Source organism: Macaca thibetana, chromosome 4 (assembly GCF_024542745.1).
Source record: "Macaca thibetana thibetana isolate TM-01 chromosome 4, ASM2454274v1, whole genome shotgun sequence".
NCBI lineage: Eukaryota > Metazoa > Chordata > Mammalia > Primates > Cercopithecidae > Macaca > Macaca thibetana.
The window spans coordinates 126,253,056-126,273,507 of record NC_065581.1 but is presented as its reverse complement, the minus strand read 5'-3'; the positions used below and the strand labels follow the sequence as shown (position 1 = coordinate 126,273,507).

At 43.6% G+C, this 20,452-nt stretch overlaps 2 protein-coding genes across 10 annotated transcripts in view; one reads left to right on the top strand and one right to left on the bottom strand.

Annotated features, from left to right (window-relative positions):
* The window catches only part of REPS1 (RALBP1 associated Eps domain containing 1), an 84,997-nt gene extending 84,015 nt beyond the window's left edge, over nt 1-982 (bottom strand). For all 6 annotated transcript variants that reach the window (XM_050787350.1, XM_050787351.1, XM_050787352.1 and 3 more), the window contains exon 1: nt 828-982. In XM_050787350.1, coding sequence (XP_050643307.1) covers nt 828-980 — 153 coding nt within the window. In that variant the 5' untranslated portion in view covers nt 981-982. The remainder of the gene's footprint in view (nt 1-827) is intronic.
* Nucleotides 1-20,452, top strand: part of ABRACL (ABRA C-terminal like) — a 564,811-nt gene that overhangs the window by 506,817 nt on the left and 37,542 nt on the right. The window lies entirely within an intron of this gene.

Genomic DNA, 20,452 nt, shown 5'->3' with positions numbered 1-20,452 from the left:
TAGCAGCTATGAATCATTAAACAGAGTAGCACTAATGCTCACCACATACATTAGATAAGAATTTCTAGGAAGTCTTCTGTTTTAAAAGCATACATGATAAAGAAGGCTTGAAACCTATAGGGCTTGCTCCTCCAGGGCTTCAGATTAGGGAAAATACGCACTTCTGTCTACCAGCTGTTCAATACTCATCTCCCAACCCAAATCCGCAAGTTCCACAAATGCTTTCGAACGCCTGTTGAAAAAAACTGTTCAGTTTCATACACACGTTCTACAGATAATTACAACTTCTTGTATGCCTACTTGTAAAACTACTCACTAGTTCACATTTTTAAAAATTGCCCTAAGAATTTTGCTTCCTTTAACAAAACAGTTTCTTCGATGCCTAAACCTGTAAAACTCACTTTATCGCGTCTTCTCGGTTAATTCAAGAATTAAAAAAACCATTTTGCCCATACTGATAACTTCACTACTCCGCAGGATCCGAAAAGCTCTGTATGCCAGGTTCCAGGATTCACACACATTTAACAACCTAAGATCCTTCACGTGAGGTAGCTCTTGTAGTGCAGAGCACAGATTCTCAGGGTAGTGGGGGATACCGGCTGAGGCTCTTCAGACCCCCACCACAGGAGTTCCGTCTTCTAAGAGCCATCCCCTCCCCCTCGGCCGCCGCGCGAGTCCAGGCCTCCCGGGCACCTGCGGCCCCTACCCGCTGCGGGGACCCCGACCCAGACCCCCGCCCGTCCCCAAGGAATCGGTGCCCACTCCCACTCCCGGAGGCTGGCGACTGCAGGCCTGAGGCGCCCGCCGACCCCAGGACGCGACGTTACCTGTAGGACCACGTCGTTGGGCAGCTGCGCGGCCCGGAACAGCTCCAGCACCCGCCCGTTGACCACCACCTTCTTGGTGCTCTCAATGTCGCAGTAGGAGAAGAGATCTGAATAGTATTTCTGCTCCGCATCGCTCAGCGTTAAGCCTTCCATCTTCGCCTCCGGCTCACGGCCGCCCCGCCCCGCATGCACTACTCCGGGCCCGGCCCCAGGATCCTGGGCCGGCAGGGGCTGCGCGTGGCCCGGCCTCCTGCTAGCTTCCCGAAGTCGCCGGCCCCGGCCTCACAGGCGCCAGGTGCGCCCAAGCAACAGGGCCCAGAGGTCGCGAGGAGGGAGCCCGGCTGCGCTCGGCGCGCCACCGCCTGCGAGGCCCGGCGCAGTCCCGGGATCCGCGCAGCGCGCGCCTGCGGCTGCAGCTCCGGCCCTGGCCGCGGCCGCCGGGAGGGTGCAGAAAAAGAGGCGGGGGCCGCGGAGACGCGAGGCACTGGTGGACTCCGCCCCCGCCGCGGGTTCGAGTCTCCCCGGCTCTCCGCCGATTCCCCCAGACTTCCCGCCTCGGCTTCCCCTTCCGTCCACGCCTCCGGAGCCGCAGCGCTTCCCGAAAAGTTGTGGGGCTTCGAACCTAAAGTTTCGGAGGATCTGGGCTGAGCGTGGCCGCCGCTCCGCCTCCCTCCGCCGCCATTTACAGCGCCCGGCCCGGCCCCGACGCGCCCGAACCAACAGTGACAGCGGCAGCCGCGCTCCAGACCCGGATGTGAGGCCGGGAGGAGAGAGCGCGAGAGGGAGAGAGAAACACCCACCGGGCTGGCTTGGCCGCTCCCGGGAGAGGGAGGAGGCCGCAGCGCCCCCTGGTGGCCGGCGCCCGGCGGCGGGATGACCGAGCCGCCCTCTGCGCGGAGACCTCAGCAAGACCCCCGGAAAGGGGGGTGCAGTGGAAAACAGCCAGCAGCTCATTAAGGCCGAGATAACTAAGATACGGGTTGCAGTTTTTATGTTTCGCAGCTTCTGGTCCTAAGCGTCTAAATAATTGGATTGAAAGGGGATAATAATTGTTATTATCATTCTATCTGTACCTTTTTGGTACAAATGAAGATAAATGCAGTAGTTCCATCTGTTCTGAAGGGCTATGAACATCCAGGCTATCCGGAAAGCCTCCACGTAGACACCAACATTGAGGCTTCGTCTCCTTCGTGCTTTAAGCCATGTTTACCTGAGAAACGAAATATGCTGAATAGAGGGGGAAAACTGGCAAAGTTGTCCTCTTTGTTCACAAGGTCATTCCGGTCACTGGGAACTTAATACTCTACATTTATACCGTCAACTCTATCAACTCATGTAGGCCCAGGTCTGCCCACAGGGGCTGCCTTCCTTATTTTCTCCTTTATGAAAATCATGGAGTGGCGCTCTTTTAATCTGCACCTGTCCCAGAGAGGGGATTCTTCAGCTATTTCAAGTAGAATATCTTAAGAATTTATACTTGGCAAATATAAAATACTTCAAAGACGGTAGCTAAGGCAGAATTACACAGAGTTTTGGTTTTTATTTTGTCTTCTACAAGTTGTTTCCCAGAGTGCGGATCCTATAAATGACACATAGGAGGAAACTATTACAGGTTCCCAGTCATTTATCTGTAATTGCAAAATTCAAAGCGCACTGAAAACCCAAAGACTTTTTTGTAACCCTTTGGAAGTAAAACCTGCCCTGCAAAATCTAAACTAAGCTTGCATGAAGCTATTTCTAGCCTTTATGGATGCCACTTAGTGTCCATTTTTATTCATTTCACTCCAGGCCTTTCTGGAATGTTAATATGTACACAGTTACAGGCATTCTATTATCTTTCTATTTTTTAAGAAAGGTAAGAGATTGTAGACCTGTCAATATCTTCTGACTTGACTAGTAGTATTTGATAAAGGTAAGTATATACTATCCATTAAGCTTATTTCCCATCTCTAAGACTTTCAGTTTGCTACAGCAGCCCCTCATGTGGCCTTTCAGGGCACCTGCAGGAAGTGATCAGAACCCCCCAGACAGCTGCCTTCCAAAGGTGTAAACAGGAAGAGCACAAAGGGGTAGAGATTGGCTCACAATTGTCTTTGCATCTTTTTCTCGGCCACCTTTCCTAGGCCTTGCAGCCCTTGTCTGCCCCAGGGCCTTTGTTCCTGCCATCTAAAATAGTCCTTCCACAAACCATGGCATGGCATATTCTCTCACATGGTTTCCGGTCCCTGCTTACATGTCACCTCCTCAGAGCGGCCTTCCTGCAGCAGCTGCTCTAAAATAGTCCCACCATGCACTATCTGCTTATCTGAATTCTTTTTTTTTTTTTTTTCTTTTTGAGACAGGGTCTCCCACTGTCACCCAGGCTGGAGTGCAGGGGCATAATCTTGGCTCATTGTAGCCTCGACCTCCTGAGCTCAGGTGATTCTCCCACCTCAGCCTCCCAGGTGGCTGGGATCACAGGCCCAGGCCACCATGCCCAGCTAAATTTTGTGTGTGTGGTTTTTGTAGAGACGGAGTTTTGCCATGTTGCCCAGACTGGTCTCAAACTCTTGGGCTCACCCTCCTCAGCTTCCCAAAGTGCTGGGATTAGAGGCATGAGCCACACTGCACCCAACCTGAATTCTTTTTATTTATAACACTTGTCACTATCTGACATTATATATATATCTGTTACATTTTTAATAGCTAATTATTGAATAATTAGCTATTAAGTTTCAGGCATTGTTCTAAAGCTTTACACTAATTATCGCATTAATCACAACAACCCTATTAAGTAGGTACTACAAGGGTTTTTTTTTTTGACAGATTAGGAAGCTGAGGCAAAATGGGTTAAGTATTGTGTAAGTCATGTTGCTATTAAATACCTGGAACTGGGATTCAAACTCCAGGCTGTCTCAACTCTAAAATCATTACCTTGTATTGCCTATCTAATTTCTTTATTATTAAGAAAATATTTCTTGGCCAGGTGTGGTGGCTCATGCCTGTAATCCCAGCACTTCGGGAAGCTGAGGTGGGTGGGTTGCTTGAGCTAAGGAGTTCAAGACCAGGCTGGGTAACACGGTGAAACACCATCTCCACCAAAAATGCAAAAATAACCAGGCATGATGGTGTGCACCTGTGGTCCCAACTACTTGGGAGGCTGAGGTGGGAGGATCACTGGAGCCCAGGAGATAGAGGCTGCAGTGAGCAGTGATTGTGCCACTGCACTCCAACCTGGGTGACAGAATGAGATTCTGTATCAAAAAGAAGAAGAAGAAAAAAGGGAAGGGGAGGGGAGGGGAGGGGAGGGAAAGGAAGGGGAGGGGAGGGGAGGGGAGGGGAGGGGAGGGGAGAGGGAACGGAAAGGAAAGGAAAGGAAGAAGGGAAGGGAAGGGAAGGGAAGAGAGGAGGGAGGGAAGGGAAGGGAAGAGAGGGGAGGGGAGGGGAGGGGAGGGGAGGGGAGGGAAATATTTCTTCATTGCCAAAATTCAGTATGTGACACATAATGCGTATCAATAATAATTTGTTGAATGAATGAAAGCATCAGTTTCGACATTGATATGATAAGCCATTCAATACAGTAAGTCCTCAATTAATGTTATTGTGGATAGGTCCTTGGAAACTAATTTTAAGCAAAACAAAGTATTGTAACCGAGTAGTTTAGCTTCAAAACAAAACATTTTTTCTTTTCTCCTTTCTTATCAGTCTCAAGATGTAACCTTGAAACAAACTGTAGAAACCTTTTCTCTTTAGTCTTAAAATATAGCCTTGAAACATACTTTGAAACTCCACTCCCCTCCATTTCCCACAAGGTACTCCCTTACCCAATGCACATTTATGTAACTGTATGCTTCTTAAAAATTCCAGGGGCTAATTTAAAATGAGCTAGGCACAAAGGCCCAGCTGCAGAATTGTCCCCCACTTAAAGATTGCCTCAAGGTAGATACTCTGCAGCCTGGCCACAGGCGAGATGACGCCAGCCTGCATTTTAGATGGACCATAACTCAAGATAGGCATTGAAGCAAGACACCACAACCCCTGCTCCTGGCACAACTCCTGCATGTCTCCCATATCGAGCTTCCCTTTTTGAAACCTCTGCCTTCAACCCAGGCTTTTGAAGCAGTTTCCAGAGGTGTGTAAGCTGGCTGTTTCCCCACTGCTAGCTTTGAAAAATAAAGCCACTTTCCTTTCACTGCACTTCATCCTTGTTATTGGGTTGGCAAGGGGCATGCAGCCAAGCCTGCACTTGGTTATGGTATCATGAAACCAATTTTATCACAGGCTAATTGATAATTTGCTACAAACAAGAGTTAAGTTCCTATGGCATATTTCTGGTCAGAAAATCACCAAATTTCTAAATCGAGACCAAAACACTTCTAATATTAAACATTTAATTAAGTAAATGTAAGCTACACATGCAACCAAAATGATTAATAAAAAAAAATAACTCCTTACCCTATTTTTGCTGTACTAGTGAGTTACGACGGTTGTCCTTGTGGTGGGTTAAATCAAGGAATAAATGTCTGCAAAGTGAAGTTCAAAATCATCACAAACATGGTGGCTTGCTGAGCTCTCTAGCACCACTTTGTTTACTGTTTTGCATCTGTATGATCATCATATGCTTTACACATTTTTATTTTTCAGTCACTTATATTCATTCATTTTCCTACCTATGTATTCCAGTTCGGGGTTGTGGGTAGCAGGAGCCTATCCCAGTGGCTCATGGGACAGGTAGGCGCCAGCTCCTGTCTAGGATGTGATTGCATCACCGGGTGCGCGCGCACACACACACACACACACACACACACACACACACACACATATATCCATGCTCACTCAGACTGGGACCATTTAGACACCCTGACTTACCTAATGTGCACATCTTTGGGATGTGGAAGGACACCTGAGGATTCAGAGAAAACCCACGCAGACATAGGGAGAGCATGCAGACTTCACACAGGCACTGGTCCCTACCAGGCAGTGGTCCCTACAGGGAATGGATTTATTTTTTCTCTTCAACGTTATAATGAAACAATGTTGCTATCGAAGGACCTGTTGTCTTCTAATCTCCTCCTAGTTTTGCACCCTTAACCTTAGCAACCTCCAGCACCACTTCTCTTTTTTTTTTTTTTTTTCTTTTTTTTTGAGACGGAGTCTCGCTCTGTCACCCAGGCTGGAGTGCAGTGGCGCGATCTCGGCTCACTGCAAGCTCCGCCTCCCCAGTTCATGCCATTCTTCTGCCTCAGCCTCCCGAGTAGCTGGGACTACAGGCGCCCGCCACCTCGCCCGGCTAATTTTTTGTATTTTTAGTAGAGACAGGGTTTCACCGTGTTAGCCAAGATGGTCTCAATTTCCTGACCTCGCAGCACCACTCCTCTTTAGCAACCCAAAGTAATTATAGGATCTCTTCACTTCCAAGTTCTAGAACTCTGAACCTTCTTTCTCAGTCCATAACAGGCTGTCCTTTCACTCTCACGTTCCAGTCCTGAAATAAGCATGCACCCTACCCTGGGCACAATGGTTCACACCTGTAGTCTCAACATTTTGGGAGGCTGAGGCCGTGGGTCACCTGAGGTCAAAAGTTCGAGGCCAGCCTGGCCAACATGGCGAAAACTTGTCTCTACTAAAATTACAAAAAAATTTAACTGGGCATGGTGGTGTGCACCTGTAATCCCACCTATTAGGGAGGCTAAGTCAGGAGAATTGCTTGAACCCGGGAGGCAGAGGTTGCAGCGAGCTAAGATCACACCACTGTGCTCCAGCCTGGGTGACAAGGCAAGACTCCGTCTCGAAAAAAAAACAAAAAACTTGCTCCTTTGTATTTGGCTGGGTCCCCACCCAAATCTCATCTTGAATTGTAGTTTCCATAATTCCCATGTGTCATTGGGGGAACCTGTTGGGAGGTAACAGAATCATGGGGGCGGTTGCCCCCATGCTGTCCTCATGTTAGTGAATGAGTTCTCAGGAGATCTGATGGTTTTATAAGGGGCTTTTCCCCTTCTGCTCAGCACTTCTTGCTGCCACCATGTGAAGAAGGATGTGTTTGCTTCCCCTTCCACCATGATTGTAAGTTTTCTGAGGCCTCCCCAGTCATGCTGAACTGAGTCAATTAAACCTCTTTCCTTTATAAACTACCCAGTCTTGGGTATGTCTTTATTAGCAGCATGAGAACAGACTAATACGATAAATTGATACTGCAAAGAGTGGGGTGCTGCTGTAAAGATACCTGAAAATGTGGAAGTGACTTTGGAAGTGGGTAACAGGCAGAGGTTGGAAAAGTTTGGAGGGTTCAGAAGAAAACAGAAAAATGTGGGAAAGTTTAGAACCTCCTAGAGATTTGGAGGGCTCAGAAGACAGGAAGATGTGGGAAAGTTTCGAACTTCCTAGAGACTTGTTGAATGGCTTTGACCAAAATGCTGATAATAATCTGGACAATAAATTCCAGGCTGAGGTGGTATCAGATGGAGATGTATAAATTTTTGGGAACTGGAGTAAAGGTCACTCTTCCTATGCAGAGACTGGTGGCATTTTGCCCCTGCCCTGGAGATCTGTGGAACTTTGAACTTGAGAGAGATGATTTAGGGCAACTGGCAGAAGAAATTTATAAGTGGCAAAGTGTTCAAGAGGAAGCAGAGCACAAAAGTTTGGAAAATTTGCAGCAATAGAAAAGAAAACCCCATTTTCTGGGGAGAAATTCAAGACCACTGCATAAATTTGCGTATATTACAAGGATCTTAATGTTAATCACCAAGACAATAGGGAAAGTGTTTCCAGGGTATGTCAGAGACCTTTGTGGCAGCCCCTCCCATCACAGGCCCAGAAACCTAGGAGGGAAAAATGGTTACATGGGCTGAGCCAACGGCCGCCCTGCTGTGTGCAGCGTAAGGAGTTGGTGCCTTGCATCCCAGCCACTCCAGCTGTGGCTAAAAGGGGCCAAGGTACAGCTCAGGCCGTGGCTTCAGAGGGCATAAGAACTAAGCCTTTGCATCTTCCACATAGTGTTGAGCCTGTGGGTACACAGTAGTCAATAACTGAGGTTTGGAAACCTCCCCCTAGATTTCAGAGGATGTATGGAAATGCCTAGATGCCCAGATAAAATTTTGCTGCAGGGGTGATGCCCTGATGGAGAACCTCTGCTAGAGCAGTGCAGAAGGGAAATGTGGGGTGGGAGCCCCCACACAGAGACCCCACTGGGGCACTGCCTACTGGAGCTGTGAGAACAGGGGCACCATCCTCCAGACCCCAGAATGGTAGATCCACTGACAGCTTGCACCATGTGCCTGAAAAGTCACAGACACTCAATGCCAACACGTGAAAGCAGCCAGGAGAGGAGTTATACCCTGCAAAGCCACAGGGGTGGAGCTGCCCAAGACCATGAGAATGCACCTGTTGCATCAGTGTGACCTGGATGTGAGACCTGGAGTCAAAGGAGATCATTTTGGAGCTTTAAGATTTGACTGTTCTGCTGAATTTCAGACTTGCATGGGGCTTGTAGCCCCTTCATTTTGGCCAATTTCTCCCATTTGGAACTGGTGTGTTTACCTAATAACTGTACCCTCATTGTATCTAGGAAGTAACTAACTTGCTTTTGATTTTACAGGCTCATAGGCAGAAGGGACTTCCCTTGTCTCAGGTGAGACTTTGGACTATGGACTTTTGGTTTAATGTTGGAATGAGTTAAGACTGGGAGACTGTTGGAAAGGCATAGATTGTGTTTTTAAATGTGAAGACATGAGATTTGGAAGGGATCAGCAGCAGAATGATATGATTTGGCTGTGTCCCCACCCAAATCCCATCTAGAATTGTAGTTTCCATAATCCCCACATGTTGCTGGAGGGCCCAGTGGGAGGCAGTTAAATCATGGGGGCAGTTACCTCCATGCTGTTCTTGTGATAGTGAGTGAGTGCTCATGAGCTCTAATGATTTTATAAGAGGTTTTTCCCCTTTTGCTTGGCACTTCTCCTTGTCACCATGTGAAGAACAATATGTTTGCTTCCCCTTCTGCCATGATTGTAAGTTTCCTGAGGTCTCCTTGGCCATGCTAAACTGTGAGTCAATTAAACCTCTTTCCTTTATAAATTACCCAGTCCTGGGCATGTCTTTATTAGCAGCATGAGAACGGACTAATATGCTCCTTATAACTTTCAGGTTCTCCTTAATACCAGCACATAATTAATGTATTCAAAAATATACTTTAAGCATCTTGTGCCATTGTAAAACAAACTCCATGGTCTTGTTCTCAGTGATCATATAGTTCAGGGACCTTGTTGTCATCATGTCCAGGGTACTCTGCTGGCACCCTTGATTCCTTCATGCACTCCTTCCCCCTACCCCTGGCCAAATAACTGAATTGGCCACAACATATGCGTTATTAGATTTTGAGAGGGAATCTTCCAATGATTCTATTGCTCTATGAGGCTTTCCTAATGTAACAGGACATGGAGTAGTTTTCTCATTGACAACCAAGGCCAAGGGGAAGACCAAAAGTCACAAGTACCACACATTCTAAAGAAAAATAATAAAGTCAGACCCCTTTCCTTATGGGCTTACTAGGAGGCAGCTGAACGGACCTTACTGCCAGCAACTACTGCCTCAACCTGCAGACACAATTCCCCGGATGGAGCCAGAGTCCTAGATGTCATCAGTCTATGAGAAGCAGTGCGCTTGTGTGAGAGCCCCTCCAAATACATACTCCCCATGGAAGCAGGAACTCAAAAAGACAGGGAAGCCTGCAAGAGGAGGAGCCTGCCTCCTCAGTTCCCAGATGGATACTGGGTGGACTGAGTGGTAGAGGGCTAACAGTTTTACAATGTATTATATTATTCTCTAGATCTGTCACTCAAATTCGTATTTCCAATTACAAAGGTAAAGAAATACGATGTAACACATTGGCCCTTTGAGTTCAAGTCTAATCTTTCCTATACATTTTTAGTAATATCAGTTTTAAAAGTGACATCATGAGAAAGCTATTTTAATACAGGTGGTCTATATTACATAGCTATAGATTTTAAAATGCTGGTTTTCAGATAAAACTACTAGTTGGTTACTGCCAGCAAATGCATCAGCTGTTTTTTAACTGAAAATCTCTAATATCATTTTTAAAATAAATAAATTACATACAGTAAAATTTTACAAATGCAAACAGTCATGCAGCCACCACCAAACTCAAGATATAGATTCCACAATCCAAAAAAATTCCTTTGTGCTGCCCTTTTGTACTAAGCTCCAGTCTCCACCCTCAGCGCCCCTGCAACCACTGATTTGTTTGCTGTTCCTATTCTTCTGCCAAAGATGTCATATACATGGAATCATGTAGTATGTACCCTCTTAAGTCTGGATGTTTTTTCACATGGATTAATGCATTTGAGATTGTCCCATGTTCTTGCTTGCATCAGTGGTTTAAGCACTGAATAGCATTCTGTTGTATGGATGATTACAGTTTGCTTATCCATTCACTAATTGAAGGACATTGGGGTTACTCCCAATTTGGGGTGATTATTAATAAAATATCTAGGAGTGGGATTGTTTGGTGAATGCTTAACATGTGTTTAACTTTATTTTTTAAATGTCATTTTTTCAGAATGGCTGTACCATTTTGCATTCCCATCAGAAATGCATCCGCATTTTAGTTTTGTTGAACACAACCTCATAAACCATTCTAATGTCATTCCAATAGGTGTGTAGTGGCATCTCACTGTGATTTAAATTTGCATTTCTCTAAGACAAACGATCACCATTTCATGTACTTACTTGCCATCTGAATATCTTCTTTGGTGAACTGTCTATTCAAAATTTTTCCCATTTTATATTGTGGGTTTTCTTGGTTTTGTTTTTGTTTGTTTGTTTTGAGACAGAGTTTCACTCTGTTGCCCAGGCCAGAGTGCAGTGGTGCAATCTCAGCTCACTGCAACCTCCGCCTCCTGGGTTCAAGCGATTCTCTTACCTCAACCTCCCAAGTAGCTGGGATTACAGGCATGTACTACCAAATCTGGCTAAATTTTTTTATTTTTAGTAGAGACGGGTTTCACCATATTGGCCTGGCTGGTCTTGAACTCCTGACCTCAAGTGATCCACTGGCCTCAGCCTCCCAAAGTGCTGGGATTACAGGCATGAGCCACTGTGCCTGGCCTGTATTGAGTTCTTTGTTTTCTTATTTTTGAGTTTTGAATATCCTTTATACATTGTTTATACAAGTTCCTTTTGGTTAGACGTGATTTGCAAGTATTTTCTAAAGTCTGTGGCTTGCCTCTTTATTCTCTTAGGAGTGTCTTCTACAGAACAGAAGAGTTAAAAATTGGGTTAGCCCAACTTGTGTGGGGGGCCTAAAGAACATTAGTGAGGGGAAATTTACTGGGGAGGGTTTCAGTTAAGGCACTTAGTCATTCACTTTGTGTATGAGAAGTGGCCCAAGATAAGAATATACATTAAACCCAGGGACAGTAACAAAGGGTTTGGCTGGTTGGTCAGGGGCTTGGAAGGAGACAGTTTGGAAGATCAGAGTGGAGGATGTCTGGGGGGAAAGCATGTGGTTGAGCCTATGGAAAGGACATGAAATGGGAATATCTTTGTACTACATATTCACACCCAAGGCAACCAAGTAGAGAGAAGGCACAAGACAACCAGGTAGACAAAATGACCTGTCCAGTTGCTGTCAGGCAGCTCCTGCAATCAGCCACCCCCATGTTGGCACACTGGCTTCAGGAACTGAATGGCTTTTGCAGCAGCAATGGAAGCTATGCATGGGCCCCACACCTTAGATTCCCACTTACCAAGGCCGTATGTCCAACCCGCCAGCAACGAGACCCAAGTTCAGTTCTGAACACAGGATCATTCCTCAAGGAAACCAATCGGATACTTGGTGACTAGTTGATTTATCTTTACTATAATCAAATATATTCTGGGCATATGTTTGCTTTTCTGCCCACAGGGCCTCAGCCGGCACCACTATCAGAGGGTGTTTTAGCAGAATGTTTATATCATCAACCTGGAGTCTGTGTAATATTGCTTTAGAACAAGAGACCCCATTCACATCAATGAGAGGTGGCCCAAGATGAGAATATACTTTAAACCCAGGGACAGTAACAAAGAGTTTGGCTGGTTGGTCAGGTTCTTGGAAGGAGACAGTTTGGAAGATCATGGCAAGGCCACAACTGATCCTCATTGTCTCCTTTCTACTCCTCATTCTAGATCCCCTCGCCCTCAGCCAACACCTCTGCTGCTGTAGGTGGCTTACATGTACATCAGTGGACATATGACCATGGGACCTCTCACATACCCCCATGGAAGGTGCTGGCCAGGAGAGTGATAGAATGGTCTTTTGAAGGTGTAGCTGTGTGTCAGCTTGGAGATGATACTCTGCCAAGAGAGGACCCTAAATTAATGACTGTATATGCTACAGTGTCACCGATCAGTGGGCTCTCTATGAGACAGGGAACCAAGTGGTGAACGTTAGATTGGCCCCATTTGCCTTTGTTAGGAGTGACCCACTTGGAGACCCCTTCCTGTCCCCTCAGTCCTGGGCTTTGGGCCTCTGGAGGTCCTAGTTGTCAAAGAAGAGTGCTTCCACTATGAGGCTTATTACTAGTCCCATTAAACTTTCAGCCACAAATGCAGTCCCGTTACTAAGGGCTCCTTAATAGGGAACAAAATAATTAACACACCTGAAGGTAATTGAATTTACTCATCAGAAGGAAATAACACTTACTTTACACAATTGAGGCAGAAAAGAGTAAGTTAAAAACCTAAGAGATCTATTGGGATTGGTATCTCTTGTTGCCCCTGATAAAAATTTTTGGCTTGGCCAAACTTTAGTCAGGCTCCTAAAACTTCTCCTAGGCCCATCTGTGCACTTCCTTGTAAAATCCAGTTTCGGCAAAGAACCTGCTAAGTCAGTTTAGCAAGAACCCCCAACCCTCAATATCTGATCAACCTCGATCTGACCAACCTGGAAAGCTGATTCTGATCAATCTGATCAATCTGATCAACCTGGAAAGCTGATCCTGTTCCTCATCTTCCACTTTCTCCCCAGGTGATGTCTGATCATCCTGCTCTGACTTTAGCAAGAATCCTGTTCAGTCGATTTAGCCAGAGAATCCCGCTTACCCTTGATGTTTCCTCTAAGTAATTTCCATCCACTGAGCCCCACCCTACTCCTTGGCTATAAATTCCCACTTGCCCAAGCTGCATTTGGAGTTGAGCCCAATCTCTTTGCCTTACTGAAAAATCTGATTGCAGTGGTTCCTATGCTTCTCTCAATGGTTCTGGATAAGTCTGCTTTACCATGCTTTAACAAATGTCATTGAATAACTTTTTCTTTAACACTGCCCTGTTCAGTGTTGTTGGTAAATGGATAAGTGTAACTGCCATAGTCTGAGAAGGGTGTGGTGACAAGGGACTCAGACCACCAGGGAGATGAGAGTCTGGGTCACCCTGCAAGAACAGCCACCTAGGGCAGCAGAGGTGTTGGCTAAGGGTGAGGGGGATGTAGAATGAGAAGCAGAAAGGAGACAGTGAGGATCAGATGTGGCCTTGCCATGAGCTGCAGGGGTGGCAAATGTAGTTCATTCCACTAACCTTCCTCTTGTAACAGTTTCCAGGAAATGAGACCAATCAGAATGCTAGGAGAGTTATTCCCATATGGAGTAAATATATAAAGCATGTGTGGTGCAAGCACGGGCTGTGGTGGCTGCTGACTGTGGTATGAAATCCAGATTACCACATGCGCCAGGACTGAGGCACTCATATTTTTAGCCACTGAAAGTATTGAGATGTCAAAGCCCCACAGCTGAATCCCTCTCCAGGAATTGCCCTCGGGAGAAGGAAGTTGTCTTACTCAAGTTATACCCCTGCCACAGGGGCAGCCCACATCCAATGACTGGTCAGTGGATTTAGGAGACTAAAGGTCCTTGTCTCCTAGGACAAGGGACAATTTTGTTTTGGGACAACTTTGAAGAGTCATTTCAGCTTCAGAGATCTTCCAGGGATTGGTGTGGGCCTCCATTGCTACCACATTACAGTTTTCCCTCTGCCCAATTTTGGGCTTTCTTCCCTTCCTTATGAGTGTTGTTCCTGACAATTACCAGTGAACCTCTTATCTCCAAATCTCCATCAGGTTTCCTGGGAAACCCGATCTAAGCCAGCCACCTACACACTTCTGCTCCCATTAGTTGAGCTGGCTGGTGCTTACCATCCTCTTATACTTATTATTGTAATTATTATAATTGGATTAAATGTTACATAAACACGTTAAGTATGCAAACAGAAAGATGATTTTTGTTTGTATAAAAATCAAGAATGATGCTTTGGGCAGACACCATGATGGTAAATTGCTAAGAATAGTTGCTGTTGAATTATCTGCGTCGTGTTCTCATAAAGACAGACTTGGAGTTGGGGCCAGGTGCGGTGGCTCACACCTGTAATCCCAACACTTTGGGATGTCAAGGTGAGTGGATCACTTGAGGTCAGGAGTTTGATACCAGCCTGGACAACACGGTGAGACCCAGTCTCTATTAAAAATACAAAAATTATCCAGGCGTGGTGGCACATGCCTGTAATCCCAACTACTTGAAGCTGAGGCATGGGAATCGCTTGAACCCAGGAGGCAGTGAGCTGAGATTGCACCACTGCACTCCAGCCTGGGTGACAGAGCAAGACTCTGTCTCAGAACAACATGGTATCCAGGTGTTTAATGTATGCTTCTTGTTTGATGTAGAATTTAGGATGGAGTGTAATTTATTACCTGTAATTATAATTTCTGTCTTTTATTTTTGAGAAATCTACCATTTTTGTAAAAATAAACAGGTTTATTGTAAAAACTCAAAATAACTTAGAAAATAAAAAATAAAAATTACCTGTAATCCCACCATCCACAGGCAACCTCTATTAACATTTCAGTGAATATCCTTCTTAACATCATTTGTTTAAAATACACACAAAAGCATGTACAATGTCAAATAAATGGATGTGTTATACATATAGATACACATTACATCCTATATATGTGTATGTATTACTATATGTCATATAATCAAATATATCAAATAAATGCATTGTATAATTACTATATATGTATTACATGTTATATACATATATTTACATATAAAATGCATCCATTTATTTGACATTGTATATTTATTTCTTTGTTATATCTTTTGTAGCAAGTTTTGTGTCCTCAACTATGAATCTTATATATTTTCCTCTTCTGAAGTCATTAATATAAATGATACAATAAGATTAACTTAAGAAAATCAACTGTATTCTCTAGAAACCACATGAGGCAATATTACTCATGGGATATATTTCCATTACCTAACTAGGAGAGAATCATAAACTTATTATTTTTTGGATGTTGCAGTTGCAAATCAGTGGTTTAATCATGAAATAGAAAATGCCAGATAAATTTAAGATCTCGTATTAGCATTAGATTCAACAGGAGCAAAGGCATGGAAACCTTTATGAAACTGTTGGTAGAGGAAAAATAAATCAACTTTTTGTCTAAATAAAATTATCAGGAGAGATTAACCAAAAATTGAAAAAGCATTTTCCTTTGATTTCCAATAGAAATCAAACCAACAAAGTTATGACTTATCTACCGTATGCAAGGCAATTTTCCTCCAAGTTTCCTTTGTAAATATTCTCAATTGCATGTGCTTTCAGGACTTTGAATTTTTAACCTGAAAAAAGTCAAAGTGGTTTCTTCTTTGTCTTTATAATAGTGGGACTGAAAAATGCAGATGTAGTTGTAGGAAAAGCTAAATGCATGTTGCTTACCATTAGTAGTGTTTCAAAAGCAAAAACTTTGCACTTGGATAGGATCATCTCCAAACACTTGATCTTTTCAAACTATTAACAACAACAACAACAAGTAACCTGACCTTTGTGCTACTTCTATAACCTTCACTATTTTCTTTAACTTCCCATGGTCCTGCCGGGAAAATATTTTACATTGTTATATGTTTCATAACCCTTTGTGGTGCTTAGAGCTATAGGTTATTTGCTTTGTAAAGTCTAATTCCCTTTTTTTTTTTTTTTTTTTTTTTTTTGAGACAGAGTTTTGCTCTTGTTACCCAGGCTGAAGTGCAATGGTGTGATCTCAGCTTACTGCACGCAACCTCTGCCTCCCAGGTTCAAGCAATTCTCCTGCCTCAGCCTCCCGAGTAGCTGGGATTACAAGCATGTGCCACCACACCAGGCTAATTTTGTATTTTTAGTAGAGACAGGGTTTCTCCATGTTGGTCAGGCTGGTCTCGAACTACTGACCTCAGGCGATCCACCTACCTCGGCCTCCCAAAGTGCTGGAATTACAGGTGTGAGCCACTGTGCCTATTTCCAGTTTAAACTATGGCATGCTTTGTTGTCCATATTTCAATTTCCAAGGACTCTCGGTGGTTGTCTCTGCTGACAATCTTAACTAACACTGTGGAAAGTAAAAACGAATATAAATTTTGATTGGCTGTAACAATAAGAAGGCAACAAGTTGAAAGAGAAACAGAATGGTCCTAGTTTGAGGTAAAATACACCTGGGTTTGAAGCCTGATTCTGGAAATTATTAGCTGAATAATCCAGGGCAAGTTTAATCTCTCTTAGCTTCATTTTCTTCTTCTGTAAAAAGGGATGCCTTATTTGGTCAGAGTAACCATAAGAGATAACATATGTCAAAATTGTTATCTAAGTGGTATTTAACAACTGGCAACTATTATCAAAGACAAACATAATCAATTAAAATCTGGATTATTTATGTTTGTTCTTGCTTATTGTGCAGATAATTTAAACAACCAGGAGGAGATCCTTTATTAAGGTATAAACAATTATTTACAACATGTCATTATCATCTATAATATCCATTTCCTTCTAGTCTTCAAGTTGTTACTGTTCTGTAAATCCACTGCACAAAGAAAGCCTGACCATGTCTAATAATTTGGGTACTATCAACAAGTGTTACAGCCTATAAGCATTTAGTGCCTAAAATCTACTTGTCTTTTTTTAATAATTATTTTGATGCAGGTACATAAGTGTGGTGGGACCAAACATTTTAAACCCTATATGTAGCTTTAAAAATCTTCTTCTCTAGGGAATATAGTGTTCCTCAGTAGCAGCAACCGGGTTGAACTTAATTTTGTCACTAACTGTATCTCAGGATCCTTCTGTTAAATTGTTATCATTTAAGTAATACAGTATCTTTCACTTACAGCTCAGCCTCCAGTACTTCCTCTTTTCCTTGCTTTTCTCCCAGATGTCATGGGGGTCAATGGAGGTTAGGGGTTGAGATCAGTTTGCATGATTTCTTGGCTGGGAGAGAGAAGGGGACATTATAATAAAGACATTCAAGGTGTCAATCCGATAAGAAGTCAATAAGAATACTTAGTCTCAGTGGCCCCAGGATTCACAATACCCATGTTTCCTTGAACAATACTTTGATTTAAAGACAGAAAGTTATTTATTTTACCAAAGTAGTTTTTTTTTTTTGGGAAAATCTCCTCTTCTAATTCAATAAACTAATTTATTTAAAGTGAATCATTTCCTTCCTTCCTTCCTTCCTTCCTTCCTTCCTTCCTTCCTTACTTCCTTTCTTCCTTCCTTCCTTCCTCTCTCCCTCCCTCCCTCCCTCCCTCCCTCCCTCCCTCTTTTCTTTTCTTTTCTTTTCTTTTCTTTTCTTTTCTTTTTCGTTTGAGATAGAGTCTCACTCTGTCACCCAGGCTGGAGTGCAATGTTGCGATCTCTGCTCGCTGCAACCTCCGCCTCCTGGGCTCAAGTGAATCTCCTGCCTCAGCCTCCTGGGTAGCTGGGACTACAGGCGAGTGCCGCCACATCCAGCTTATTGTATTTTTAGTAGAGACAGGGTTTTGCCATGTTGACAAGGCTGGTCTCAAACTCCTGATCTCAGATGATCCACCCGCCTCAGCCTCCCAAAGTACTGGGATTACAGGTGTGAGCCACCGAGCCCAGCCTAAAGTGGATCATTTTCAAAGGATTATTTGTGAGGAAGGCAGTCATTAAGATAATCATTATTTGTACAAAGAGAAATAAGAGAACTAGAGAAATGCAGCTACAAAGTCAAAAACAAAACTTCCTTTAAGTTGCCTGAAAACAAAATGAAGTTTGTTATTTGGTTAGTTCGGCTTAGTGTTTGTTGTTGATGGTTGTATTTGTAGAATCAAGGACCCTTAAAAAAACAAAAATAAATAATTGCTTAAATTTCCTACCTTACTCTGCAGGCTGCAACATATCATGATCTTATGATGTTAGTCTCTCTGACCTAACTCAACATATGCTCCCTAATTAGCCAGGTCACTTCAAGTGGCCAGGTTGAGAAGCAGTTACAGTGATTTTGTTGTAAGAGTGACTATTAATAATTGGTTTCCACAAATCATCTAGTATTGAATTTTACTCTCTTTTTTGGATAGAATTTCCCAACTAATTAACTGTTTTCCTCCTCCTTTGTTCCTTCCTTTTTTCCTTTGCTCCCTCCTTCTCTCTTCCCTCCATCCCTTTTACTTATTTATTAAATACTTACTGTATGTCAGACACTGTGCTAAATTTGAAGATTTAAAGAAAACATTTCTTGCCTTTAAATAGCAAAGAAGCAAACGATGGTGACATTCACTATGAGTAAACAAGTAATTACGATACGGCATGGTGCATGGTCTAATAGAAAGAGTGCATTTAGAATATACAGCAAAGTTGTCCTGCACGGGCCTGGAGTGGCCAGAAGTAGGTCAGTTTCATCTTTTGACCCCTCCTTCCGGAAGGAACTGCAGGATGACTATCTATACTTCGACAGATTGAACAGGACATGTGAGAGTTAACGAGATTAACGTGATGACATTTCATATTAGGTCATTGAAGATGGGGAAGTGGAGAATAGAACTAGAGGTGGCCTCGGAAGCTAAGGGAAATAGAAGAGCGTGAGAAAAATGGACAGAAGGATGAAATAAAGAGAAAAACAAAACAATATTCCCACAACACAAATCCTTATGCTGACCAGACTGAGCCTTAGCAAAGTGATTGATTCTCCACACCAGTCAGACCCCAGAACCTATGTGACATTTTCCTTTTTGTAGTTCCTGGCCCATTGCCTGCATCATTTTGATAAAAAATGCTTTTTGGAGATAAACATTATTTATTCCATATTTCTAGCTGTGCTCTAGTTAGATCAAGTAGAGTTGTATTAAAAGGCAACAACCTTTGGAATAAAAGAGTCACCACTTACTTTATTTTTCTACACCAAGGTACTTTTCTGCCTATTTCGCTTTGTCTTTCTCCTAGTTCTCAGGACCTTCACTGATAAACGTTCATTTAATGTTTCAATATATTTTGAATCCCCAAAAGATTGGGGAATCTCAATTAATGTTTCAAGATGCATTGAAACATTAAATGAATGTATGTTAGGTGGCTCATGGCTGTAATCCCAGCACTTTGGGAGGCCGAGGCAGGTGGATCACTTGAGGTCAGGAGTTCAAGACCAGACTGGCCAATATGGTGAAACCCTGTCTCTACTAAAAATACAAAAATTAGCCAGGCATTGTGGCTAGCGCCTGTAATCCCAGCTACTCGGGAGGCTGAGGCATCAGAATCGCCTGAACCCAGAAGGCGGAGGTTGCAGTAAGATGAGATCGCACCACTGCACTCCAGGCTGGGTGACAGAGTGAAACTCTGTCTCCAAAAAAAAAAAAAAAAAAAAAGTATATCAATGAACTCTTGAATCCCCAAAAGTTATCTGAGATAATAGGAATTTTAAGGCAGCCTGGGGATTTGAACATATGTATAAATTCCTACCATCAAAACAGTTTGGTCAATTTAATTCATTTCACAAATATTTATTGAGCATTTATTATGTTTTGTTTGTTTGTCTGATTGTTTTTGCCTAATACCAAGGCTCACAATACTATGTGTTAATAACTACTAGATGCTGAGAACAGAAAGTCAGATATGATCCCTGCCATTGAGGAATTTATAATACAGTGGAGAAGACAAATATATGCTGTTTAACTTTTCTCCTCTCTGTGTTGCACTTCCTATCTGTGTAGCTCCCCACCCCTGCTTCTAGCTCTAAGTCCAAACTTGGTGTGTTCCTGGTTTGAGGGTGTCTGGTTCTCCTCTAAAGGCCTTTGATCCCTTTCATGTGAACATTTTGTGGTAGCTTATGAACTTTCTGACTGCTCCCTATGGAAACCTGTCTTCCCTTGCTTGTCTGCAGTGGAAAGGTGGAATGCGAATGTTTCACCTCACTGCCAGGGAGGATGTGGAGTTAAGCTCTCCCTTCCCTCAAGGAATGTGAAGTTTTCAGTTTTTAATTAGTAAACTAATTTCTAAATTCTCAAGATCTGTTGAAAGTGTCACAGGAAAAAAAAGGAATGTGAAGGAAGACAAGCAATGCCTCAGAGAGGAAAAAGAAGTAGGGGAGGAGGGCTTGTCCCATCAGAGGGGTTTCCCATGGGAGGGGCTTACCAGAGGACCCTTTGGGAATCTGGAGTTAATCCTGGAGAAGAGGCCTAAGAAGGCTTTGCATCATTGCTCAAGAGGAGCAGGGTGGGCAGATCTCAGACAGGACCACCAAGGCGGGCATCGTCTCTTACCCTAGTAATCTCAGTACTTTGGCAGACCAAAGTGGGTGATTGATTAAGTCCAGGAGCTGGAGACCAGCCTGG